General features: G+C 34.5%; 5 protein-coding genes across 7 annotated transcripts; 2 read left to right on the plus strand and 3 right to left on the minus strand.

Moving 5' to 3' along the window:
* The first annotated feature begins 1,410 nt into the window (after positions 1–1,410).
* Positions 1,411–2,916, plus strand: LOC108991144 (auxin-responsive protein IAA33). Its single transcript, XM_018965293.2, has 2 exons — positions 1,411–2,305; positions 2,656–2,916. The coding sequence occupies exons 1-2, from the start codon at positions 1,905–1,907 to the stop codon at positions 2,723–2,725; spliced, it is 471 nt and encodes a 156-aa protein (XP_018820838.1). The 5' UTR covers positions 1,411–1,904; the 3' UTR covers positions 2,726–2,916.
* Positions 2,917–11,674: 8,758 nt separating this feature from the next.
* On the minus strand, positions 11,675–16,220 carry LOC108991129 ((DL)-glycerol-3-phosphatase 2). The gene is made up of 6 exons (XM_018965277.2): positions 15,950–16,220; positions 14,839–15,063; positions 12,982–13,042; positions 12,667–12,814; positions 12,435–12,514; positions 11,675–12,036 (listed from the first exon to the last, which is right to left on the minus strand). The coding sequence occupies exons 1-6, from the start codon at positions 16,026–16,028 to the stop codon at positions 11,904–11,906; spliced, it is 726 nt and encodes a 241-aa protein (XP_018820822.1). The 5' UTR covers positions 16,029–16,220; the 3' UTR covers positions 11,675–11,903.
* Positions 16,221–17,124: 904 nt separating this feature from the next.
* On the plus strand, positions 17,125–18,000 carry LOC108991142. The gene has a single exon (XM_018965290.2). It carries the CDS (start codon positions 17,125–17,127, stop codon positions 17,998–18,000), a length of 876 nt encoding a protein of 291 aa, XP_018820835.2.
* A 2,353-nt stretch (positions 18,001–20,353) lies between these two features.
* Positions 20,354–22,149, minus strand: LOC108991136 (DNA repair protein XRCC3 homolog). The gene has a single exon (XM_018965285.2). The coding sequence runs from the start codon at positions 21,965–21,967 to the stop codon at positions 21,059–21,061; it is 909 nt and encodes a 302-aa protein (XP_018820830.1). The 5' UTR covers positions 21,968–22,149; the 3' UTR covers positions 20,354–21,058.
* A 684-nt stretch (positions 22,150–22,833) lies between these two features.
* Positions 22,834–27,729, minus strand: LOC108991128. 3 transcript variants are annotated; one of them, XM_035692919.1, is made up of 6 exons: positions 27,386–27,729; positions 26,018–26,132; positions 25,286–25,634; positions 24,954–25,162; positions 24,493–24,604; positions 22,834–23,297 (listed from the first exon to the last, which is right to left on the minus strand). In XM_035692919.1, exons 1-6 carry the CDS (start codon positions 27,466–27,468, stop codon positions 23,263–23,265), a joined length of 903 nt encoding a protein of 300 aa, XP_035548812.1. In that variant the 5' UTR covers positions 27,469–27,729; the 3' UTR covers positions 22,834–23,262. The 3 variants fall into 3 exon arrangements, with proteins under 3 accessions (XP_035548812.1, XP_018820818.2, XP_018820821.2); XM_018965276.2 differs by adding an exon at positions 23,902–23,965 and having other exon boundaries at positions 22,835–23,297; positions 24,954–25,634; XM_018965273.2 differs by having other exon boundaries at positions 24,954–25,634.
* Between the last annotated feature and the right edge of the window lie 152 nt (positions 27,730–27,881).

Here is a 27,881-nt window from a genome sequence, read left to right on the forward strand (position 1 = left end):
TGTTGGGCAAAGAGGCGTGCATGCAAGGCATGAGATATCCACTTGGCCTCCTCCATTAATCGACCATTAATATAAGAGGTACGTTTATATATCCTCAACAAATATCGCGGCCGGGAAAGATAAAAGTGCAGTTATCTGTTGAATCAGACATTCAAACTACGTGTGCATAAAAAGACCAGACAAAAATTGAGAGAAAACAGAGAAGCCAGAGAGAGTTAATTCCTCCTTTGATTTCTCCATTAATTCTCCGTCACCATTTTGGCTGTCGGACTGACTGGCTTGGCTAGTTAGTTTCATATCTTGGAACATCACAAAGATTATTTCGTTTCTCTTTTTTCTTTGCTGGAACCGCATTAATTGATCTCCTCCAATACCCATGCAAAGACAGTTGATCATGAACATTGTCTGACCTCAGCCAAGCTGACAATATTACATTGTTGCATCAATAATAATAATGTTAATAATTACCATATAAGCATGCAATGAGATCACTCGATATGCTGTAGATAGGGACTGTTCGTTGTATACTAGAATAGTAGGACATTAACTTTGCTCGGTGGACAGATTTTTGTAGGGCCAGATATAAATTAGTATCGCTACTGACCAGAAGAAAACATATTCATTCCTGCAAAACAACATGATTATGACACACTCTTGAATTCAAGGAAAGAAAATTGGGTGATTAATTGGTCAGGCCTCTTACAGTGTGCACAAGGTAGATCGGTTGAAGTTCTGCAGAAATATCCCGACAGCACGGATTAGGGAAAACATATGCTTATAGATCAATTGTCTTTTTCGAGATATTGTGATAGATAGCTCCGGTCACTATCAATAATTATGGAAGTGCCCGCACACAGCTAGCTGCATCAATATTCTCTAATTTCTTAAGAGCAAAAGAAGTACGTACGTGGGGTTCCGACCATCTGAGAGTCAAAGTAGCGAGCCGTTCGGCGACCGCAGCGCGGTCGTCTCCTTGGTTTAGCCCATGCATGATGCAGTTCAATTTACAAGAATGCATGTGTATTTTATATTTTGTATAATTATTAATGATCGATGTTCCGATCTTTTCAGCTTGCCTTTTCTCCACGTTAGCTAGCTTGTTATCACCAGCATCAGTACCATAAATTAAAAAAATAGTTATTCGCAGCAGTACCTACCCTACATAATGCAGAAAACAATAATATTATAAAACAGCTAGCAATACCCTTATAAGCACACTTTCTTTTGCAATCACAAGCAAACATCCCCCACGAGCTTCTTTCTAATTTCCCCTGCATATAATTAATATATAGCATTTATATATAATATATCTATATTTTTTTGCTCTCTTATTTTCATATATATATATATATATATACACACACTTCATGATGTTTGTGTTCCTTGTGAATGGGATCGAAGACGTACAGATAGGAAGAGCTCAAAGATCCATATTTCGTCAGGGAGTGAACTGAAGAACAAGGAATCTCGTCTCAGGACTAGAGACCATCAGATGCATGGCCTTGAAAAAGGAGAAGGACAGCACAATTTTAGGGTGGTTTCAGAACCTCCTCACCTGAACCCTTCCGACATTTGTGTGCGTTGTCTCTCATGCACACATGCACTGCCCTCATTTATATATTTTTAACCAAAATTACACTTACAGAGAGTATAGTACACCCACCACCCTAGTGGGATCTAGTCCCCACCCAAGTTTTGCCATACTCTCTCTCTCTCTCTCTCGTTTTCTTTATGAATTCCTTCTCTTTCTAAAGCAAATCCTCCGAGTACCAAACCCTTTTCAGCATCTCGGTTATATATCCTCGAACAGGCCAGCGAGCACGCAACTATTTCTCATCCATATATAACTTATCCTATCAATATATATATATATATATATATATATATATATAAAGGGGTTGAGAATGAATAGTTTTGATTCTCAAAGACAAGATTCCTTGAAAAGGAGATGGCTAGAAATGAGAATTGTCAGTTCAACTCCAACTTCTTCTGGAGCTGACGTGGGAAACCCTAAAAACAATCCTCAAGGCAGCTTCCTCGGACTTGATGATGACCTTGTCTCCAATGTAGTCCCGCCGGTGACAATTGTGCTCGAAGGTCGTTCGATCTGCCACCGCATTAGTCTTCATAAGCATGCAAGTTACCATAGCCTAGCTAAGGCCCTGAGGCAGATGTTTGTGGATGGTGCAGATGCTGGACTCACTTCGGAGAATGAGCTTGATCTGTCTAATGCCATTCCCGGGCATCTCATCGCTTATGAAGACATAGAAAATGATCTTCTTCTCGCCGGCGACCTCAGTTGGAAGTACGTTATTTATTGCCTTCTTTTTTCCTTAATTTATCATTAAAAGTACTTTAACCTCAAATTGATTTACGATGACGGGAGAAAGAAAGGAGAACAGATCAAAAACTATTTTCCTTGACGTTTTACGCATTTATATATATATATAGGTTGTGAAGAACGAGTTTTGTACTGTCGACAATGAAGGCTAATTTTAATTTGTTTTTCTAAAAGACAGTACTTTATCGAAACCATCCTTAATAAAGTCATGTTGTAAGAAATGCTAAAACTAGTTTTCCGGAAAAACATAGTCTTCCCTGAGTACCATGATCATCACTCTCTCCATGATCTCTCTGTAATGTGTAAATTAACAGGGACTTCGTACGTGTGGCGAAGAGAATTCGAATACTGCCGGTGAAGTCAAATTCAAGGAAGGGAATATAGCAATTTGCTGTTGTGATCTAGCGTTTTGTGGACGATGTTAAATCGAAAACTTAATTTGGGAATTACATGGAATGTCATTGTCATTGACTCATTAGTCCTTGAAAGCATATCATGAACTATATTTATATATATATATATATATTTCCACATGTAATGCTCCTTATAATTTCCGAGTATCATGAATAAAAGTGATCTTCTTAATTCCCAGATTTTGATCTCTTCGATCTCATGACTTTGGCAGATTTGGAGTAGAGATGAGAATTTTGTGTTTTATTTGAAAATTTAAAATATTATATTTTAATATTATTATTATTTTGAGATTTGAAATTGTTTATTATATTTTATATGATGATTTGTAAAATGTATAATGATGAGATGATAATTTTATATTTTGTCTTGTATTTTAGACCAAAACTATATTAAGAAAGAGATTGTCTTATTTATTATATTTTGTATGAAAAATTTGAATTGTTAAAAAGAGGGAGAGTTTGTGACCTTCAAACTTTCCAAGAATCTTTTCTGGCTTTACTCGAAAATATCTGTCTTCTCATTTTTTTCACTTAAGCATGAAATTAATTAAGCATCTGTCTTCTGATCGTTTGAAGGAAATCAAATATTTGAACCGAACCTAAAAGAAGGAAAATAAAGACTCATATTTTGTTTTATTTAAAAAATATTTAATTAAAAGGGCTTTTGATGGATAATTAATCAAGATGGATTTTATGCAATTAATTACATATTTGAGATTGCAGTAAAAAATATAGTTTATAGTTTAATTAGGACTTAATAACTTGTAGTTTAAGTAAGAAGTTCTATTAATGAAAAGTTATTTTCTATTTGATAACCATATATTCAAATTAAAATATTTTCAACCATGTAGAGCATTTGTTTGAAAAAATATTTTTTGGAGTAGAAATGATGATAATTTGATTTTTTTGAAGATTATAATCATATCCTTAAAAGTTTAAGAGTTGTAATTATCTGAAAATTGTATATGTATTTTTGCTTATTGACAGTCTTTTTAAAATTTAAACTACATTCTAGATTACTTGAAAAAGTGCATTTGAAGAAAATATAATTTTTTTCAAACTTAATTTTTATCTTATTTGATATTAAAAATATTTTAATACGTAACATTTAAACAACTTAAATTTTCTATTAAAACAATTTTAAATCTATTTATATACTTTTTAAATGTCCTACCACAACACTTCAAAAAGTCCAGTCTCTGTTTTATGCCGCTTTATATATATATATATATATATATATATATATATATATATATATTTATATATGAGCGGTGCTACTCTACAAATAAAAATTTATTTATTTTATTTATATTTATTTTATCATTTTAAAATATTTTTTAAAATATAAAAAAATATCAATACACTAATAGTCATTTCCTTAACTATTAAATAAAAAAATTAAAAAAATTAAATTACATGAGGTGTTAAAATGAGGAGGTAAATAGAGTAGACAAAAAGTAACATTTTCCATATATATATATATATAATCCAGTACTACATATATATATATAATCCAGTACTACTAATCAGAAAACATATCATATACATATATAATACACATACATCCGTATATGGATTTTTGTTTTTTTACTAGTATTATTCAGACATATGGTAACTCATATATTTATAGACCTTAAAGATATTATCAAATTATAGCTACCATGCATAGTACTTGTAAATATTAAGAGAAATATTCAGTCACTTACGAATTTATAAAAATAAACTATAGGTTGACATAGTTAGATATAATATGTCAAATTATATAATTATTTTTATTATAAAATAAATATATAAATATATTACATAAAAGCACATCAGATCATAAATTTATTTTTATAAAATATTTTTATAGGGATAACTGCACTTCTAAAAAAATCAATAAAGAGTCATCATATATTAAATATATAATTTCCTGGTGTCATCATTCTATTGATTCATGCATGTTTATGCTGAAAAGGAGGAAGCTTTATCGGAAGTTGCTATATTTTGATAAATGTGTCATTTTGTATAGTATGATAGCAGTGAGATGTATTGAATTTTTTTTTATATATATATTTTTTAAAAAATTTATTCATCATTTTTATTTTATATATAATTTTTTTTATCAAATATGTAATATATGAATGATAGATAGAAGAATTTAATTAATTAAAAAGAATAAAATTAAAAAGATTTTTTAAAAAATAAAAATAAATTTAATATATGATGTACAGAAATGATAAACAGGAAATCTCTTTTTCTTTTTTTTTTTCGATCTCTATATGTCTGCCTTGTTAATGTTCGTCCTTTTTTGGTGCACACGGTAATTAAGACGAATGACGCACAACAGAATCAGCTTTAAATTCAATATAACTAATTAATTAGACAGCTCGAAAGGCCTATAAAGGGGCCCCCACCGAACAGCGCAGGAATTTAAATGGTTCTTGAGCAATCTAGATCATCCTCCTCCTCCTCCTCCTCCTCCTCATACATCATGGCCAGCAATATTAGATGAGAAATGTTTAATTTAATAGAATTTTTATAAAAGTAAATTCATAATGCGAGGTGATTTGATAAAATATGTTAGCTTTAATACATTATATAAAATTATATCAATTTTTAAATTTATTTTTATAAATTCTTTTTTATGACCGTAACTTTCTCATATTATATATAAGAAAAAATTTATATATGCCTTATTTTATATACACCCAACACATTATTAGCGTGAAAACTTTTCACATCAGTTATATTAAAAAATAATTAGTATTTTGATTTTTATCAAATTGTAATGAATTCTAATATATATATATATATTTAATGGTGTATTAATATATTGACTTATGTGTAGCAAAATTTTATATAAGATATGATATATATTCTGAAGCTGCCAATATCACGTACTTACATGCTCGACCTATTTTAGATGATTTAGTACTAATTTTGCTATATATATATAGAGAAATGATTTGGTAAAGAGATTTTATAAAAATAAATTTATAAATTGATGTAAATTCATGTGATACGTCAAATTGTAACGTTACTTCTTTATTATAAAGTAGATCATGAAACTGTGTCAATTTATAAATTTATTTTTATAAAATCTTTTTATAATTTATAAAGTCACGTCAATTTGTGATCAATCTCTTTTTTGTAAATATATATATATCTATTATATATATAAATGCGACTATTAGAGGAACAATATTTTAGTCTAATATTTTTATTTCCAATTTTGCCCTTACTTGTATTCTTAAATTATGTTCTGTGCGTATTTTTACTCCTGAATTCTTTCCAATTTTATCCTTGATTTTATATCCAAATTCAACTATTTTATATATGAGTTTTGTTATATACAAACAAGTTTGCATACCAATCTGTATACTAATATTATTGTCTTCATATTCTAAATTTAAATTAGTACTATTTTTAATAAAATTTATTTTCTGACTAATTATATTGAATGAATGCACGTATTAATGGACATAATCGATTATAATTAGATTTTTCCTTATGAACCACCCCGTACATGTAGGCATATGCAAATGGCCCGAAGACCCGTCCCACCCGAAGAACCCGAATAGACCCGTCCGTTAAAATTGATTTGGATTACATTTCGGGTCGAACCCGCTAAAAATCGGTTTCAACCCAACTAACAAGTAACACGTTTATAAACCCTAGCCAACTTGCCCTCTGTAATCTGCATTCTCTTCGTCTTCACCATTGCCTCCCATCCCCGTTCTCTGAAATTTACCTTTCATCAACTCTGATTGAGAATCAAACACATCAGAAAATCTCTTTCTTTCCCTCTATGGATTCTTCTTCAACGTTGTCTCTCCATCTGGCCATGGCGGCCTTGGGCTCTGCCGACCTGGCCCTGCGGTAGAGCTGGTTCAGGAATTCGTCCTCGACCGAGGAGAAGTACGTGCGGCCACCCAGGTTGAGCCCCAGTCTGGAGACAAAGTCCACGGGCCTAGAAATCTCTTCGCTCTTGGGGACTACAAGGTACCCACCTCCTTTGTTTTTGGCAGCACTAGTAATGGGATCGAGGGAGAGGAGTTGTGGTGGTGCGTACGAAGACATGCTGGGTGGGTAGGTGCGTGGGTCGAAGAGGGAGTGGTGGAGCTATGAATGAGTATGGGTATGGGTGTGTTGCGGGTTGAAGTGAGAGAAAGCAGTGGGCACCATAAAATTGGTCCTCTAGCGTTGACCAGGTCCTCTAGTGTCTCAGGGGGGAACTCGGGTTGACTCGACCCCAAATGTTCGGTGCTAGGTTACCGTTGCTTGTTGTCGGGGGGTCGGGTCGGTCCCAAACTCAGCTCGGATTGGTCAGGTTGCAGCCCTACGTACATGCATGCCTGAATATATCATGGTCATGATATTAACAAATTTATAACCCAACCTCATTGAGTTTTAGAAAAGTTAGTTTATAAATTTATTAGAATAATATTACATATAATCATAAAGTGTATAAGTATTATAAAATTATTTTAAAAAAAATAAAATTTATTATTAAAAAATTAATTTTTTTATATAAATCTCGTATTTATTTATTTTTAAATAATTAAACAACACTTGAGTACAACTATCATTTTCCTGCCAATTAAGATACTTTAGGAATAAATTAACTACGGGTACGTTTGGAATTAAAACTCCTCTTAACTCATCTCAACTCATAATTACAACTTTTTTAAATCCCAATACAAAATATAATAAATAATTCAATTTTTTCAAATCTTAAAATAATAATAATAATAATAAATAATATTCTAACAATATTTTATTATCTCAACTCAACTCATTTCAACATCCAAACGCAACCTACGTCTAACGTACGTACAACTTCAACGTACGCCCCCTAGCTAGCCAGCTAGCTATAATTGCATTTCACTTTAATTTATGGAAAATGCTAGATCTGCAACTGGAGCTCTCGTTGGATCTAACAAATCTTGTATTTTTTATATATAAATTTTTTTAATAATTTTAAATATTAAAAAAATAAAAAAATCATAATATTATTAAAAAATATTTTCTTAATTACAAAGTAAAATAAAAAATCATAATTTTTCTTTATAATTTTTTATTTTACAAGTATTTTTTATTATTTTTTTTAACTTCTTGATTAAGAAAATGTTTTCTTAATAATGTTGTAAATTTATTTTATTTTTTTCAAATATTAAAAAATTTATATAAAAAATAACTTAAAAAAATACATGTAAAATAATACTACATCCCAACAGAAGCTCCCAACGGGGGCTGTAATATGACCCTTAATTTATAAGTTTTAGTGCTTAAGGTTGTATTTGGATGTTGAAGTGAGTTGAGTTAAGTTGAGTTGAGATGATAAAATATTGTTAGAATATTATTTTTTAATATTATTATTATTTTAGAATTTGAAAAAGTTGAATTGTTTATTATATTTTATATTGAGATTTAAAAAAATTGTAATGATGAGTTGAGATGAATTTAAAATCCATACGAAGCCTAATTTAACCAAAAGGCCGATATAACATATAATAAGTGATTAGTTCAGGGTACTGCTATTAAGATGTTTTAATTCATTTGTAGCCAATTAAGGCTAGTGTGCATAAGCTTATAATTAATTAAAGTCCTTCAAGCAACAAAGGCGACGACTTTGTTCATTAAGGGTGCGTTTGGAATATAAACTACTCTCAACTCATCTTAACTCATCATTACAATTTTTTCAAATCCTAACACAAAATATAATAAATAATTTAACTTTTTCAAATCTCAAAATAATAATAATATTAAAAAATAATATTATAATAATATTTTATCATCTCAACTCAACTCAACTCACTTCAACATCAAAACTCACCTTAAATATGTAATGAAGATTCGAAAAAGTGTTCTTAAAAGAAAAAAAAAAAGTGTTTAATTAGATCTGTGACATTCTGTGACTCTTTTAGTCGCCGTGATTTTTACCAGAATGTAATTTTTGTAGGAGTATTAATTCTTCAATTTTTTTTTTAATGTTTCGAAATGATCATCATTTGTTTTTTTTTGGAGAAAAACTCGATGGTTACATCTCTTTTCGATTGAGAGTTTTGATCCAGTCCTTAAGACTTCGTTTGGAAGTTGAACTTATCTCAACTCATCATTACAACTTTTTCAAATCTCAACATAAAATATAATAAAAAATTCAACTTTTTCAAATCTCAAAATAATAATAATAATAAACAATAATATTATAATAATATTTTATCATCTCAACTCAACTCAACTCACTTCAACATCCAAACCCACCCTAAATCTTTCTATTCAATGGCTTTCTCACTTCGATCAATATTAGAACTAGCTGTAAAGAGTAAGGGTGAACAAAAAAGCCGACGATCCGATCTGATCCGACCCAACTGAATTGCTGGCTTGACCCGAATTGCCAGACCCATTTGTGCTCTGAAATAGAAACAGAATACCCGTTATCTGATTCTTTTTTAAATGAGTAATACCCGTTTATTCGATTTAGTCTAAAACATAGTCGTTTTTTCCTTTCACTGAATCACATTTGAGACTCTCAACCCTCATCTCCTTTCTCCCGCTTGACATTCTCTCCCTCGCAGAGTCGCAGGTTCACATCAGTCGCTCTCCTCCTTACAACCTCACTCTCTCCCTCGCTGCTCATTCTCTCCATCCCAGCTAACTCTTATAGCTCTCACTCTCTTCATCGTAACTCAGAATCAAGGTTAGTGGGTTTGTTGTTTGGTTATTAGAACAAAATATTGCTATTTGGTTTGGATCTAGGATTCAAAATCAGAGTTTTTATTCTTTGCATGATTTAGGACGTTGCTTTGTCGGTTGGTTATTCATGGGTGTTATTTGCTCTCTACTTCTTCTTAGGGGTGGGCAGCGAGGCCCCGCACCCCGCTGTCTTGCCCCCGTTTGCCCCGCCCCACCCCGCATCTAGGGCCCTTAGTGGGAGCGGGTGGAGGGGAGGGCCCAACCACCCCCAGCATTTTCCCGTCCTGCCCCCGCCTGCATTTATATATATATAAACATAAATATATATTTATATTTTATAAATTGTGTATATATAAATATATATAACAATTTATTAGACTTGTTTACAAAATATGCATTAACAAATTTAAAAATTACATAGTTTAAAAGCTAATACACTATAATTTACACAAAATATACACTAGCAAATTTAAAAATTACATAGTTTTTAAATTATAGTCATATTTACAAAATTTAAATTTATAATTTTGGTCTAAAAATGTATTTTTAATTACTTTTACACTTAGAAATAATTTTTAAATAAAGTAAAATATAATATATATTTTTTTTAAGTAGATGGAGGCGGGACGGATTGAGAATCCGCCCTACCCCTGCATTCATGGGGCGGGGTGCAGGGAAGTGGTGGCCCCGCCCTGTAGGGGGCAGGTAGCACCCCTACTTCTTCTCTTTCCCGATCGTATTTTCTGGCCAAATCTTAGCGCATTTCCCTGTTTTAACCAGCTTCTTAATTAGGGTCTCAACTGTGACATTTTTTGTCACCGTAACTTTGTGCTGCTGTGAATCCCTACAAAATACTAAAGAAAGTACAATAAAGGCTGTGTAACAAAAAAGAACCCTAAAAACGAGTGTATAGAGTTGTATCTCCCAGATTATATTTTTGTAACACTGTTTGGATGACCAAAAAATCGAACGAAAGAACAATGAAACTTAAAGGTAATGTTTTCTGTTCTGGGCTTCACAAAAGAGAACCCTAAAAACGAGTGTATATAGTTATATCTCCCAGATTATATGTTTGTAACATTGTTTGGATGTCTAGAAAATCGAACGAAAGAACAATGAAACTTAAAGGTAATGTTTTCTGTTCTGGGTCGGAATATCCATTTTTTTTTAGTTTATCGGGTCGGGTCGGGTAATCGTTTAACTGTGTAAGCGACTAAACAAAATGAGGGCTTATCGGGTCGGGTCGGAAATACTGTTTATTGGGTCAAGTCAGATGAACAATCCTAGTAGAGAGACATCAATAGTTTCCAAACTAACAGATTAAGCTGCATTTGGATGCTGAGCTGATCTGTGAATAGTAGTGTTTTATAGGTCTCATTGAGATGTGTTTGAATGTAAATAAGTTGAGATATATGTTTGAATGTATGAAGTATGTTGAGATCATGAGTTTAACTTTTTTATAGAAAATTGAAAAACTAATGAGTTACATCAATAATTGGTTTGAGATGAATTAACATCATTTTGACAACCAAACATGGTCTAAGTAATTATGTAAGTATATGTGCGCGCAGCTATAATTCTCAAGTTTTTTACTGCATGAAATGAAATTAAAATCAGGAAATTTGTTTGTAGAGAGAAAACATGATGTAGATAGATATTTCAGTTCAAATACATTCAGGACTTATTATTTAGGTAAAGAAATAGCATGTACACTTTAGAAGGGCATGCAGTTAAAGAAGACAAGCTGGAAGAGGTGTGCTGTTTTTGATATAATGCAACGAATATATAGCATATTATTTGGATGGGAAATGCTATGCATCTGCCCCACACCGGCACACACTTCACATCACTTTTTTTTTTTTTTTTACACTCAATAGGTTGAGTGTGTGCCGGTGTGGGGCAGATGCATATATTTTTCCTATTTGGATACAGTTTGAACAAGACAACGGCATCTTAGCAATAAGCCAATAACCCTTCGTACACTGCATGCACAGTAGTTTTGAGTAACCAGTAGTACTTTCGCCAACTTCCCATTTTATGACGTTCCTAATGTGCATTAATGATTTTTAATGGCAATTAGTTGATAGATATAATTAATAGTTGCGCCACATATTTGACTTTCGTATCATCCAAATCAATGCTCTGTTTTGACTTGTCAGATCAAGAGATCCCTCACATCAGATTTTTGAATGAATTCTTGTTTTTCCAAAAAATTTTGGAAACGCTTGGCTTTCAGTGGTACTTTCAAGGAATGACGGTCTAATGCACCACCATAATCTAACAGTACTTCATCAATCTCAAAGCATCAAAACCACTTTAAATATTACTTAGAATATCATCAACCCATGATAAATTATGTGTTGATTGAAATTCTCACAAAATATGAATCAAGGTGTGCCTAAGGTTTTGAAGATAGGGCGGGCAATCATTGCCGGAAATGCGCAATATATATGTCGATGGACATCCAAGTTTTAGCTTGCAGTAACCTCAAATGGAGGCAAACCCCAGTCATTTGGGCTGAAATCCAGTAGCGAGCTCAAAACCTGGTCTGCAGCATCATGAAATGAACTATCCAGCCTTGGATCTGGAACCATAACCACAGACCTGTATATACATAGAATGTTATGAAAAATTAGCAATATTGAACAAGAAGAAACTATGCAGTTGAATTAAAACCTGTGTTTCTGATTTTTGGAACATAAATTTTATGATACGCAGTTTTTTAAAATCACAGCAGCAAGGGGTTGTAGTCTAATACACCTTTAATCGGTATAAGTCAGATATGGATAACTCATCCCTTTTGAAGTATCCATGTTTCCTAGTCAATAATTGTGCAGTTTATTTCATTTTCAAACCTTTATTTATCGATGAGAATTTAAAACAACAATCAAATTCAAAGATGTTCCTCAACTTTGGCACAAGTTATGTACAAAATGAAATATCTATAATATTATTATCAATTTTTTTTACAAGCGAAAAGAAGATACGATAAATGCACTTACATCCCAGCATTCTTGGCTGCATTAACTCCAGATGGCGCATCTTCAAACACCAGAATTTTTTGTGGATCTACTGAGCCACCCTGTGGAACCACAAATTGTCATGAGCCATGATTGTGTCATTCTTACATCAGAAATTGAAAAATTATGACGACCGGAAGCAACAAACAGAAACAAACAAAAATTTCTGGTAGACAATCAAAATCAGAAAATAAAAATTGAAAGATGGGTATACCTCAAATCTCTTGGCAGCAGCAAGGAATATATCTGGTGATGGCTTGCCTTGTTTAACTTCTGGGTCATCACCAAGAACGACATGATGCATCAATGAAAAAAGTTCACCATGTCTTTGTGTTTTCAATTCAAAATGCCGCCTGTGAGAACTGTAAGGCACATCTTCAAATAAGTGATGCTATTGAAACTCCAGATGTGTCAACTCTACAAATAAATTGAAAATGTGCCACAAAAAGAACTGGTCCAGATCTCATTTTGAAAGAAGAAAAAAAAACCAATAAAAACATTAAGTTTGAGAAAGAAGAGTATACTGTACCCCGTTGCCAAGCAAATTGGTATTCCTTTTGCATGAAGATGTCTGATCAAGCGGCTGGCCCCTATATATGAGTAAAAAAGAAAGGAAAAGCACTAAGATAATTGTATTATATCCAATGATTTCAGACTAAAAGTGAATGAAAATTACCTGAGGAAGAATATACCAGAGAAATAGATAGTACGTTCATGGCTAAGAAGTTCTGTTTTAGCTGGTCGTATTAAATTTACCCACAGAAAAAAGTGGTTCAAAGATGCTAGTCAATGCTGCAACCTAAAGCTAACTACTCAAATCATACAGGCAGTCATTATTATTATTTTTATGATAATTCTGATAAGTAAGTAGTCCTGAAATTTTTAAGTTAAACATAACAGCCAGATTGATACCCACTTCCTTCTTGTTCAAAGCGCTCACGGTAAGTGGTGGCATCAAAGCCATGATGTGGGCATTCAAGGACGAGAAGGATTCTAGGGGAAATTGGGAGAACCATGTTGATTTTTTTTCCAGGTATATTGTGTTTCTAGTTAAAAATATTTATGATAGATGGGCTCAAAAAAATATTTTTAACTAGAAACACAATGGGCACAAATGGACAGAGCCAAATCAATCTGCCCAGACAATCAACAGTCATCAATGCTGATGTAGTGTAGTTGTCGAGAACCAATTGGTTCTTGTGAAGACGTAAGGAAAGCTCAACTCACATAGGGACTTGTACTCCAAAAGAACTAGTCAAGATTACAACTAGAGCTCTTTGAAATCATTATAACAACCAAAAACTTTTCCCTTTGTACAGTGTTACAATTTCCCCTACTCAAGCCCCACACTCTTGGCCAGAATTTTTTTTATACAATTTGTGATGACCCAATATGGGCTTGCATTGCAATCTCTCTCACTATTATGACTCACCCACTCAATATGGTATCAATTCATCTCTATCATATTTCAACCGAGATTTTGCGGGGTATTAACATCTCCCACTTCACTTAATTTTCTAATTTCCTCATCATGGCTCACATTGCACTGAGTGTCGCAACGTCAAAGTGTTACCAGCTCAACTTTGATATCATTTGTTATGACCCAATGAAAATCCAAGTCACATATGGACTTATAATCCAAAAGAACTAGTCAATATTGCAATTGGATTTCCTTGAAATCCTTACAAAGCTCAGTTTCACCTACTAAGGAATCAATGTGGGTAACCTTCAATGCATCTTATAATACTCATTTACCTTTATCATACTACACCCACCTAATAGGGGACTACAGGTGTGTTACAGTTTACTTCAAAGGATGGTTTCCAGTAGTTGACACCGAGGGTTAGACTGTCAAAAGCATTGGAAACCAACCCAAAGGGATCATGCTCAGTCCTACTAGGAAGCTGTTCTAACAACAAGAACAACTGGTCTCAAGGAAGGATGATCTGGTTGGCCTTTTATAAACGGTGTATCTCAAAATATGGAATGCAATAAAACCACCTAAAATGCATGATACTCCCATTGGCTAGGGCCTAGTAGTTGGCTGAGAACAAGTCCTAACTAATATTTTTCAGATAAGTCTGTCTTAAAAAAGGTTTGAGAAAAAGTTACCTGCATTATTATTTTCGAAGTTTGTATAGCACATTAATATCCCCAATGATTAATAGGTTCAGACAACAGAGTGTTGTTTAGTAATTTCTTGTCTTTGTTCCCTAAATGATTGAATCACAAGGGAAATAATGGTAATCTTTCATTAGACTCTGCTCATAAAGCTCTCGTGCAATATTTTTAGAAAAAAAGTCACAGAAAAGCGAGAGACTCCAAAGTAACATGTAAATCTTTTTCTCTAACCGCTTAAAGATTATTATACTCTAAAGATTAATACCTGGCATGATCTCGCTATTTGGAAACAACTTCTGCAGCATGGCCTCTCTTTCTACAAGAAAATCCTCAGCAGTAAGAGAATCACTGATCCCAGTCTCTTCAACAAAGACCCGAGCAGCTTCTATTGCTTTCTTTCCCATCATCTTTGCCTTCAGGGACCAGTCAAAAGATTTATTATATCTAGCAAGTATAATTTCCTGAACTTCAGTATAATACTTCTCAGTGTCTGCGGCAATATACAAATCAAATGTCAGTTTCTTTCTCATAAATTTGGCATCAAATATTAGGCACCAACCCATCGATTTCATTTCAATCATACAAACAACAATGAAAACAACAAAAGATAAATTACTATCGCAAGAATGTCAAAATTCTAGTTCGAGGTTGGCTCTCAAATATTCGAGTTTCACTAACATAATAGTTCAACTCACAAGGACAATTTCGGGCCAAACATAGAAAAACAAGGAACACATTAGGTTCATATTTGAAAGAATCTGGTCAATCTCAGCAAACATCCACTGTGCAAAAGCTCCTTAGGTGCAAGTCCGATGTCTCTTCAGTAAACGTTAAAGAACGTGACAAAAAGTGGTATACATAATTCTCAATTCAAACATATGATAAGTTTGAGCTATATATGGATCTTCTGCATATTCAGGACAAGACAACTCAGGGTAGGACCAAAATGGCAGCTAGTCGCCTTATTCACATCGTTAACAAGGATTACAGGCTCCAGCACCTCTGAGTAAGACCCACAATCTTAAAAATGAACACTATTTATAAGCAACAAACAGTGCCAATAACTACCGGATTTAGGAGAAGACATTTATGTGACATGCTAAGGCAGATTCCGTCCTGCATGAAATTTCACTCATTTGGAATAGAACTAAAAAAGAAGGAAAGAAAAAAAAAAAATATTTGGATAGCCCTACTAATTCTAGTTTGGCAAACAGAGAACGACCACTCGAATCTAGCTGTGTCGGTAAAAAATATTGGCTAACATAGATCTAAAATATGAACTCAACCACTCAAAGAGGAGGGGGAGAAAATAATGAGAGAAAGGTATACAATTTAGAAGGAAGAGAGAAATAAAGTATAAAGGTTTGATAAATTACCGAGAAGGAGACCGTCCATGTCGAAGATGACATGAGTGATGGGTCCTTTGCCTGGAACACTTCCAGAGGGATTGGCCATTGAGAAATGTGTCTGGGTTTATGGGGTTTGCGCAGGGGATCGATGGGTTTGGATAAATCTGCTGAATGTTATGCTGGAAACATCCTGTGATTGTAGGATCTGGCGAATTTAGTTGTTGCGCAGTGTTAACGGCTGTACTCGGACCGAAATCTTCGAAGAAATGGAAAAGGTTAATTTGGGTTGATGAAAACCGTTAGATTTAGGTTGTGTTTGGATGTTAAAAGTGAGTTGAGTTGATAAAATATTATTAGAATATTATTTTTTAATATTATTATTATTTTGAGATTTGAAAAAGTTAAATTGTTTATTATATTTTATATTGAAACTTAAAAAAATTGTAATGATGAATTGAGATGTAACCAAACTCACCCTTAATCTTATATCTTTAAAAAAAGAATTTTAATAGTTTATAATAATAATATTATGATATTTTATAAATTTTATTTTTATAATATCTTTATATAAATCAAACATTATTCTTAATAAATAAGTCAAAGAAAATACTCATTACAGTAAAAAATGAAAAAGTTTGATTTGAATTTAAAAATCATCTCATTTTATTTTATTATTATAATTTTTTAAAATTTTTATATAAAATATAATAAATAATTTAAAATTTTAAAATAATAATATTTTATTCCACCGATATAAAATTATGTTAGTGATCAAAACGAGCAGTTAAATGCCCAGAAGGTTTCAGATTTTAGCCAGCTGAATCTGGGTGGCTGCAATTTAAGGTCTTCTTCGCTTTCTCGTGGCATCTTTGCGTCCTAACCTAACTTATAAAATATTGATTGGTATGTAAGAATTGTATCAATAATCATCAAAATATTTGTGAATTTTTTATAACTACTATTCATCTATTTTAAAAAGAATTTTTTATAAAATATTTGAAAGGTTATGTATATCAGTACATGGAGATAAGATGGTAGTGTATACATACAAATAACATTCTCCAAGTGAATTACGTATATGACCAATACGACAGACCTCTCTCTCTCCCTCCCTCTCGTGTATTGAGTTATATATACACACATAATGATCCGTTTCCAGTGTCGAGACTAGAAGGCTGGCTCCCCTACGATATTCTTGATCTATGGTTCCATCTGATGCTCCCTCTCATCATAATATGAGAGAGAATCCTCGAAATCCTTACCGTCCGAACCCACAAGAAGAAGAAGAAGAAGCAGCAGCAGCAACAGAAGATCTGAGGCTCTCTCTTTGCGACCTTCCACTCGATCCCAAAAACGGCAGGGGCGACGACAACAACACCGAAAATGATTCCAAACGCTTGTCCAACCACTCTCCACGATCGCACTCTGAGCCCCCGGCCGATTTCTTCGAGTTTTTCAGCGACCTCAACTCCGACATGTGTCCAGCCGACGACATCTTCTTCTGCGGGAAACTCATACCCTTCAAAGAACAGTCTCCTCCCACTACTCGTCAAACCCCCAAAATATCAACCACCGAAAGAAACTATATAAAACAAACCCATTTCCGCCGACGATATTGCCAGCCATTGTCCAAGCTACATAGCCCCATAACTCGTTCCAACAGCAGTAGTAGCACTAGTAAACTCATGACGAGGAACAGTCACGCTTTGGATTATAGGAAGCTCCACCGAAGATCACACTCCATGATATCTCCGACACCTGAAGTAGAACGGAATATATCGGTAAAGAGCCTGGGAAGGTCCGATACGGCTCTTAAAACGGCGGCAAAGCCTCGGTGGTACTTCTTGATGTTTGGAATGGTGAAGTTTCCGCCTGAGATGGAGCTTGGTGATATGAAGAACCGGCAGGTTCGGAGGAATCGTCCTTCGACGCTTTTTCCTGCGCCGCGTGATGTTCACGGGAAGCTGCCGGTGCGCCGGAGCTCCAGTAAGGGGTTCTGGAGGTTGCTCAGAGCATTGAGCTGCAAGGACCATTCCAGTGTGGCGGTAACGGCGTCGTTTTGCTTTCCACATGTGTGATCTTCGTTCGTGACAAGTTTACCCTTGCTAGATACAGCTTATCGGTTTGCCACGGATGTGATGTGTAGGTATTTTGGTAAAATAGAAAAGTTGGAATTGTCTCTACTCTCTACTACAATTATGACTTCACGTAGAAGGAACAATCTTGTACAATGCCGGACCATTGTTGTTTGGTGGTGGGGCATAGAAATGAATGAATATCACGAGAATCCCGACCCTGACATTATGAAAACAAAAATCATATTCTTCTTCATTTATTTTGTGATCCATTTAAATTTTAAATATTAGGTCTCAAATTTTTCTTTAATTATATATTTAAATAAGATTAAGTACAATTCTTTTTACAACATATTTTACCATCATATTTTAAAATAATAAAGATATTTATGTAAAATAATGTTACTTTTATAAATTATTTTACAAAAATACACCTTATTTAAATCACTTTTACAAGTTATTTTGATTAATACTCACCTATGGAGTGACGTGTGAAAGAAGTGATGATTCTGCACCAATAATTAGGCTGGATTTAGATGTTGAATTGAATTGAGTTGAGTTAAGATAATAAAATATTGTTAGAATATTATTTTTTATTATTATTATTATTTAAAATTTTAAAAAAGTTAAATTATTTATTATATTTTATGTTAGAATTTAAAAAAATTATAATGATAAATTAAGATGAATTAAATTGAAATAAATTTATGATCCAAACGTACCGTAAGTCGAAATAAGAATAGGATCGCTATATTGTTGCATATTCTTTTCTAGGTTTACAAAAGAGTGTTAGTATGCCACAACTTGCGTTGAAGAACTCTTGATGGGAATAACCATTCGCTATATACATTTTTTAGCAAGAAAAATAATATTTGTAGTTTTAAAATGTGGATTTCGTATATTTCACTTAAAAAAATAGATAAATATGAAATCTATATGAAAAAATTATTTTTTAATAATAGACACTATTTTCTTTCAAAAAGAATATTCAAAACTTGTACTGAGACTGTATCTAACATTCATGTGACTAAAATGTATGATAAATTTGTGTGACATGACCGACCACGTGAATGGAAATATTTTAAATTGGAAATATTTCCAATTTAAAAGGAATACTTGTAATGTTTGAGTAAACTTAAGATTTGGACAAGCAAAGATATAAATGATGTATTTCGATCGACTGCTAAAATATCAATTTATCCCTTTCAAAGACTTATCCCAATAACCATTCCACATATATGGGACACATTTGGAAATTAAACAACTGCTCAAAGTCCACATATGCTACAAGATCAAGACAGAAAAACAAGAGTACTGCGTAGTCCGAGAATCCACCGAAAAGGTAAAAAGTAGTTTTATTAATTTTCTTTTCTTTTATGTATTTTTTTAATTATTATAAATATTTTTTTAAAAAAAATAAAAAATTCACAACATCAATAAAAAATACTTACTTAACCATTAAGTAAAAAAAAACCATTCGGAACACAAATTCAGAACCAAAGCATTTCTGAAAAAACAAAAGACAAAAAAAGAAAAGAAAATGAGGGCCTAGTGGTAAAGAAACTACGACCATTGTGATCATATATTCATCTGTCACGGAAGATGAGTGATGCGCAGGCTACTTCTTTTTCATCCCTTTACTCAATTTCGACTATGATGAGGGGCCGGGAGTTATTGTCAGTGACTATCTTGAGTGCGGAGCCACTGTTTTGGAAGCACCTATGTAGCATGCATGGTTATGTGTAATTATGTAACACTCGCTATATATTTTGTATTCAATGCACACATATATAGAACTTTTACAATCGGGTGGGTGTATTGTCTACTCTTTTATCATTCCTTGTTTGCAGCTTTCTTGAGCATGACAAAAGCCAAATTATGATAGTTTTTGGGCCTTTTTTCAACTAAAAGTTTTGTGGCATCAATGCCAATCCCATACATTATGGCGTACGAAGCAAAAAATAATCAGTGCTGCTGTATGTATTTAATCATTTAGATCGACATTATGCTGTCACCGACGATAGTGCTGGCAATCTACAGTGGTCATGCATGTATTTGTGGAAAGAACAGATCGTGTTGAAGCAAAATACAACATGAAAGCGAATGGAACTGTGCAGTACTACTGCCCCTTGAACCTTAACTGTTATCGTTTTAATTTTGGTGTTCATTTCATATTTTTAGTGACCGTTCTGGTACTAATTAATGACACAATTACATGCCTGTTCGCTGATAAATGACTGACCACAACTCTATTTGCAGTGAATTTCCGGTTTAGTAGTCATGCATGGATTACCAACTCCGACAATTTTGGTTCTAGATAAAGTTGAACAACTTGCAACAAACGTTCCCATAGAAATGAATTAAATCCAACCATCCCCATTTCCAATTTGCAATTTTGCACCAACCCCAAATTGAATATGGCGTTGCTTATCCAATTCTTCAATCCCATAAAAAGAAAAGAAAGCAGTAGTAGAATTATGCAGACAATTTCTAGACCTGCACATAAGTGAACAATAATGCACAACCTTGCATGTCAAACCAAAGTCTCGCTCCTTCAGATGCTCACAATCAAATAAAATTGTCTCATCATCTTCATAACACAAAGTGCTTATAACTAAATATATCACTCCTTTCACATCTTCTAAGAAAGCAGTAGTAACACTTGAGTGCTCAAGGGGGTTGTTGCAGGGAGAGGCGGGTACTGATTTGACATATGCATTGAAGGATGAAGCAGCGGAGGGATGGCTGTTGTGTTGGGAGGCGGCGAAGGCAATGAGGGCACGAGCGGGTGGGAACCACTCAAGGGTCTGGAGCAAAATGTTGAATCCGTTGGTAGGTTGGAGGGAGAGGGCTGATCAGAATATTGTGAAGAAGGACCCAAAGCGATTCTGATTATCCTGTTCATGCGAATGTGAGATATGTTGAGTCTGCGGTTGGGCTACTGGATCTGGGATATTCTGAAGGAAATGAGATGATGAAAAGTCGCTCTAATTCCCGGCCACTCGAATTTCTGCTACTGCTGCACCAAAAAATGAGAGGACCCCAAAACTAAAAACTAGACCTAAGCCTCGTTCCTCTTTGCAGCATTTTGCTCCCTCTCAACTCCAAAAATTCCTTTCCTTGTTATCACAAACTCACAACATGACTCGGGTAAATGAGGAGCGAAAACAACGTGAAGTCGCCGTCTTGATCGTGTGCTCTGCAGATTCACATCCCCCAACTCATTCTCTTCTTTATCGACCTCCTCATGTCTCGCCAAGAACAACCTTGAATTCACACAGTTCGCCCACGCTAGTCCCAAAGCGGGACATACTCGTCTTCCCGACGAACACAAAGATGCCAGATTCCCAATCCTCAACCCATTAATCCCCTCGGACCCTACCAGATCCACCACTTGGTTCGTCACCACGACCGCCAAGCCAAACCTCTTCGCCAAGGACTTCAATTTCCCGGAAATCTTGAAAAAAAGCGACGACCTCCGCTTAAGCTCAACCGGGGTGTTATCAAACTCGGAACGAAAGAGCGCAGCTATGGAGTCGATCACAATAAGCCTAACCGGCAACTGGGTTCTCGAGTTCTCAACAAACTGTTCCATCTTTGTCATTATACCGAGCATTTGGTCCGCAGAATGCACGCCCTGAACAAATATATAATCACAGGGATCACCGCCGAAAATCGGAGGGTGGGAAGAGTGGAAGGCGAGAGAGAGTTGGTGCAGGCGGCGAGAGGGGAAAGGGAATTCGGTGTGGATGTAGATAGAGGAGGCAGAGAGACCGCCAAGGGGGATCGGGAGCTGGGCGGTGAGAGCCAACTGGAGGCATAGCTGGGTCTTGCCGCAACCGCTCTCGGCGACGAGCTCGGTTATTGAATTGCAGGGAATGCCGCCACCGAGACAGCGGTCGAGGTCGGGGCAGCCGAGTGTACATTTCTGGGTGATGAGAGGACGGAGGAGGAGATTCTCTGGGGTCATGTTAATTTGGGACGATGGACTTGGGGAGAACGACTCGAAACTCAGAGACGTGCCACTGTAGCGGCTGTACAAATGGGGAGAAGGCGCCAAATGGGTTCAAAACTTCAAATTCGAACGCTGTTGAGCTTGGCTAGGCGCCTAGGCTTATGTAACAAACCCTGTTTAGTGGGTTGCTCGCTTGAGCTTGAACTACCATATTCCACTCGTATTTTTTAGAAATATTAGACTGTATTTAATTATTGAATTGAGCTGAGTTTTTTATAAATAGTAATAAATTGAGTAGTGAAAGAAATTATATGAGACTCATCTAAACTGAATTTAAAATGTGTTTGAATATTAAGATGAGTTTAATACTTTTTATGAGAAATTGAAAAAGATTTTGGATCCCAAGTATAAAAATGTTTTAAATTGAAAAAAATTGTGAGTCTCACATGTAAGAAGGTTTTGAATTGAAACGAGTTTAATAATTTGAGAGTTGAGTATTTGGATGTTAGACTTAATTTAAAATTCTGAACTCAACTGAACTTAGCTGAATTTGAAAATCAAATGCAGCCTTATTCTTTCTTCCAAAACTTTCTTGTCTCTAATCATACTTATTATATAACATATTTTAAATTATTTCTAATTAATTATTATATCACAATTACTGACATTTAATTTTTTTTAAAAGTAACACATTAATAAGAATGATAGATAGAATTTAAATAAAGAGAAGCATTGCTCTTCTTGGCATGGTTCTAAATTATCTGTACGCGATTTTGGGATGGCCAAAATCAATCTGAACCAAAAAAAAGAAAAAAAATTTGGTGATGGTTAAAATTTTCAGTGTTGACAAGTAATTGAAGAGATGAGAAAACATTCAATGCAACTACGTATAAGGATGAGTTCTTGACAAGCAGCCATGTTTAAAGTCGAGAGCTTATTCCGAATCGATTGTCTATGCTGCATATATTCTCGGTAGCTTCCATTTGAAGACAACATAAGTGTATTTACATTTTGAGTTGTCTACAAATATAAATAGGTGCCCAATTCCTGTTGCCTGTTTTGCTTCTTGCACTTCAACGCGGTGGTTTTGCTCACTCCATTATGATATACATTTTGAGTTGGGATGATGTTTTAGAATTTAGATGAGTGTATTTACATTTTGAGTTGTCTAGAGCCGGTTTGGATTGAGAGATGAGTTCTCACTATTATTTATTACTATTCACAAACTTCAACTTACAAATCTTACTATTATTCACAAATCATCTCAACTCATCTTATCTCATCTCTCAATCCAAACGGAGCCCGGCCTTTCAAACTTCCCTTGCTTTATTAACAGCTTCAATGCCTGCAGATAAACACACAGCAGTACATATTAACAGTGACCTTAGCTCTATTTCATTCTTGAGAAATAGAGAATTGTGGTAAATTACGTCTCTGTATGCTTATGTTAAGGTACTGTTCAACAAGAAACTTGAAGCGTGCCCCTTCATTCAAAACAAAAGCTATCGAGAAATGTTTCAACTGGAAAGGTTTTAAATGGGATTTGAAGGGATTGAGGTGCCCGACACATGTTTAGTAATGCATTTCCAAGATTTGAATGCAGTTAACAAGTATCAGATAGGTAGTAGGTACCAGGTAGCATCTGTAAGGTACAAGCCAACATAGAGCCAATAATTATATGAGAAATATTTTAGCCACAAAAAGATTTCACAAAAGTAAATTCAGAACTTGACATGACTTAATGTGGTATGTTAGATTGTAAAATTATTTTTATTGTAAAGTAGATTTAATGTATCACATGAAACCACGCGAGTTTGTGAGTTTACTCTTGTAAATTTCTGTGGTTGTAGCACTTCTTCAAGCATATAGGTATCCATGCTAGATAATTGCACCTTAGTGCTCCACTCCCTCTAAAAGGATTGTAATAAAAAAGAAGGCAATAGAAATACCTATTGTCTTGATGGCGTGTCATAAAAATCCCACTCGATCAAGCTGAATAAAATACAAAAGGTACTGCAGGAGAAAACGATAACAAAACATGGGTTTTTAGGTGGCTTCCAAATAAGAAATAGCAACATTGATCCTAAAAAAAATTTATACATATAAACTCTTTAAACTTAACGTATGTTTCAGTTTCACAAAATATATAAATAGATAGATAAAATCCAATTTGCATGTGTGTGTGTGTGTGAGAGAGAGAGAGAGATCGAATGTCTTACTTCCATCCTAAAAGCCTTAAAAACATATTTCTACACCGGCACCCTCACACATGCTTGGGATAAGTTGGGTACTCGGAAAAAATTCTATCTACTGCATGGTATTCTAATCCCCGAGTTCATATTTACACTTCCATTAGGATGATATACAGGGGGGAAACTGGAGCGTGAAGTGGATAAAATATCCTTTGTAGGGTAAGGGAGTGAATAAAATATCATATACAAAAACAATATAATTCTTATTGAGCATGTGGTAGTGTGATTAAGAAAACCTAGATACTGATAAAAAAAAAAAACTAGATTTAAAGCAAATCAAGAGCTTACCAATAAAAAAAATAGTCAGCATCAAAACAAGTGTAACTTGAACAGAAGAACGGAGCGATAAGTACAGTGGACTTTGCATTTGTCTCTGGAGCCCACCAACCCAACCAAAGAGCTGAAACATATTGAAGTTATAAATTTTCACGAGAATTCAGCCAAACTAAATCATGTTTAACCATCACCATGCATATATCAGAACAAGAAAAAAGAAAATGCAGTTATTCTGACAGTAAGCACAAAAAAGGAGAGTATGATATTCCCTGATTTTCTTTCTTTTTCTCTCAAGCATTGTTTCATTCTATTTTAATAACTGACACATGAAACCACTTAAAAGTGACATTAATAAGAATGATTGAAGATGACAGAATTTAAAATAAAGAGAAGCGTTGCTCTTCTTTTCAAATATTTTTTTCATTAAAAAAAATTACCATTTTGCTTTTTCAAATCCATGATTAACAACTGACCTGACTGAAAAAATTAACCGCTCCCTGCCCCGGAGGAAACTTCCTACCGCTTTGCTTCCAAAAGACAGATCTGGAGCGTTTTACTTTAGGTGTGTCCTCAATGCTCGGCATTAGTTTGTTCATCGGTTCTTCTTCATCAGGAATTATGATCTTCAATTCACCAAAATTTGGCAAACTCCATGTCCTCCTTGCATTATTAGTTGTTCTATCTGCATGAAAAATGGTATCGTCGGTCCTTCCATGAATTTGATTTGCTTCTATCTTTATGACATGATTTCCATCCTTACTAATACTTCTAACATCTCTAGAACCTTTCCCTCTATCAGAAAAACCTCTGTTACAGGAAGCATTCATATTAAGGTCTGCATCTTTTCTCTGAGCATGGTTCTCCAAAAGAGAGCTTTCCATTGAAGGTTTGTACTGTAGACATTCATCAATTGCGCTTTGCAAGCTTTGGGAGGTGCCGGAGAGAAATGTGGCTAACTCATCACGTTCATTTTCATCCAGATTCACCCATTGAAGGGGTTTCTTTCCTTCCTCAATAAAATATTCCTTTAATGATGCTTCAACACGTGATATTTGGTCTTGGATGGCAGCAATAAATTGTTTATGTCTCGCTGTTGTATTGTCATCACCACCAAGCCCATAGCTCAACCTGACAGCCCTCTCAAATTCTTCCAACTAATACAAAAAGGGAAATCCAATAGTGCAGGATCAAGGAATGACCACCTTAAGGGATTCAGAGGCAAACACCAAAACTAGGTTTCTAAATGCAACTCGATTTGTAAGAACAAGTAGAATAAGAAACCAGACGTGTTTTGAATGATAAGTATCACAAATTGATGATGATTGAAACCCATGAAAGCATAAAACTGATCTTAGAAAATAAAAGAGCCAACATTGGCTTAAGTTGGGTGATCCTTTATCCTCCAGAAACCATACTACAGGTAATACAAGAATTACATTGTACTTTGCACACCTATTGAACTAACAAAAAGAAAGTAAATTAAAGGGAAGGGAATAAGTGGGATGCAGAAATTAGAGAAACAAGAAAAGTAATGTACCTGCCATTTGGAAGTACCTAAAGCAGTTTGCAACTCTGTATAGAGTTTATCCGAATCCTCTGGTGATAGCATTTCTCGCTTCTCTCTTACCCATGTCCTGTATGCTGATTCCATTCTGGAAATACGAACAAGGGAAAAATATGTATATAACCAAATGTCAACTGTACAACCAAAACTATATAAATCAAACAAACACACTAACTGCAATACATTCCACTGAAAGGATTAGGCACCTCTTCATCATTAGGAAAGTTAATAAGGCCAATGGTGCTAAAGAACCCACTTAATAATGAATTTTATGGTGAAGGAAGATAATATTTTATTTGTTGGGAAGTGTTTACAATACTGCTCCCTGCGACTGCTCTAAAAACAGTCTTGTGAGGTGCATATTGAATGTCATAAAATACTTGAATGAACCTTCCCTAACACCAATTGGTTTTAGGTGGATTGGCAACTCAACCGTCCAACAAGTGGTGTTAGAGCCAAAGGTTATAGGCTCGAGTCGCGGGAACGTCATCATGAAGGAGGGACTGTTGGGGTGTGTCCACAATACCGCTCCCTACAATAGCTCTAAAAACAGGCATGCAAGGTGCGATATCGAATGCCGTAAAGAACTATGTTTTTAGGTGATTTGGAAACTCGACGGTCCGAAGAGTATTGAAAAGTATTTCTGAACCTCTTGATATATCATGACAGCTTGCAACTGTCTTCCTTTCCAGACTTTGAGTGAACAATGAACAATGGGAAACCATGTCGTGCAAATTTTATTGCAACTACTAATATTCAATCGTTATTCCAATCCCAACAAGGTGCTTCGTCCTAAAGCATACTAGATCAAAACTATTATACAAAATGCAAATGGATAAAACTAACTATAACATGAAAATATTAGTTACAAAGGCAACCTCGCCATTCGAGAAATATGAAAGGAAACTCATACAGAAACGGACCATACCGCGTGAGCAAAACCAAAAAGAGAAATAAATGGACGTAGATAACCCGAGACCACCAGGTCCACCACCCTCCAACTAACTAATACAGAAACAACATCAAAATCAATGAAAAAGCTACAATAAATTTATGCAATTTCTGAAACACTATTTGCAATGAAATCATTCCAAGCCTTGCAATAAAACCCACAGTAATCCACATTGGAATCACCGAACTCCATACTACGGAGAACTCAAATACAAATCCTTCAAACGCTTATTGCGAAGTTCAATTCTTATATCACCGAACCTTTCAAAATTAAAAATTTAACAGACAAATGATCAAACTCTCACATCACCAAAACCCACAAAGTGAAGAATTTGACACAAAATTCCTTGGAATTTAGGTAGCGGACTTTCAATGAAGGGAGAAACATACACATCGGCAGATTCTTGAACCTCCTCGGCGGCAGAAAAGAAGGCGTCCTTTTGCCACATATCGAAGATGTTTGCAACCATCATCTTCAACAACAACGGCACCACCAACGACCAAAAAAAAAAAAAAATAGCAACAAAAATTATGGGAGTAAACTCAAACCCGCCCGTGCACAAAGGAAAAGAGAGGTTCACAAACTGCTAACATGAATATATGGTGGCCGAACAGATAGATTGGACATGCGTCTTACTTCATAGTTCTCTCTCTTCTGTGCGAAGTTGAAGCAAAGAAGGTGGAGAGAGAAAGAAAGCTCACAATGAGAGGGGAAGGGAGAGAAGCGATTCCGTTTTCTCCCTCCCACTTCTTTATTTTATGAATAAAACTATTTTGCCTCCTAATGTACAGCTCCTATACCGCTTGACAGATTTTTTTTTTTTATTTAATGATTAAAAAAATAATTTTAAATGTATTGAGATTTTTTATTTATTTTTTAAAATAT

This window comes from Juglans regia, chromosome 8 (assembly GCF_001411555.2).
Source record: "Juglans regia cultivar Chandler chromosome 8, Walnut 2.0, whole genome shotgun sequence".
In the NCBI taxonomy this organism is placed as follows: domain Eukaryota; kingdom Viridiplantae; phylum Streptophyta; class Magnoliopsida; order Fagales; family Juglandaceae; genus Juglans; species Juglans regia.

Bases quoted from the DNA above. Each gene is read 5' to 3' on its own strand.
- LOC108991142 (XM_018965290.2), top strand. From the start codon at position 17,125: ATGGTTCCATCTGATGCTCCCTCTCATCATAATATGAGAGAGAATCCT.
- LOC108991144 (XM_018965293.2), top strand. From the start codon at position 1,905: ATGAATAGTTTTGATTCTCAAAGACAAGATTCCTTGAAAAGGAGATGG. The intron at 2,306-2,655 runs GTACGTTATTTA...GTAAATTAACAG, and splicing joins GCCGGCGACCTCAGTTGGAA to GGACTTCGTACGTGTGGCGA.
- LOC108991136 (XM_018965285.2), bottom strand. From the start codon at position 21,967: ATGACCCCAGAGAATCTCCTCCTCCGTCCTCTCATCACCCAGAAATGT.
- LOC108991128 (XM_018965273.2), bottom strand. From the start codon at position 27,468: ATGATGGTTGCAAACATCTTCGATATGTGGCAAAAGGACGCCTTCTTT. The intron at 24,605-24,953 runs GTCAGTTGTTAA...AATATGTTTCAG, and splicing joins CGGTTAATTTTTTCAGTCAG to CTCTTTGGTTGGGTTGGTGG. The intron at 23,298-24,492 runs GTAAGCTCTTGA...GTTTATCTGCAG, and splicing joins GCTGACTATTTTTTTTATTG to GCATTGAAGCTGTTAATAAA.
- LOC108991129 (XM_018965277.2), bottom strand. From the start codon at position 16,028: ATGGCCAATCCCTCTGGAAGTGTTCCAGGCAAAGGACCCATCACTCAT. The intron at 13,043-14,838 runs GTATTAATCTTT...ACTCATATATAG, and splicing joins AAATAGCGAGATCATGCCAG to GGGCCAGCCGCTTGATCAGA. The intron at 12,815-12,981 runs GTACAGTATACT...TGTGCCTTACAG, and splicing joins CCAATTTGCTTGGCAACGGG to TTCTCACAGGCGGCATTTTG.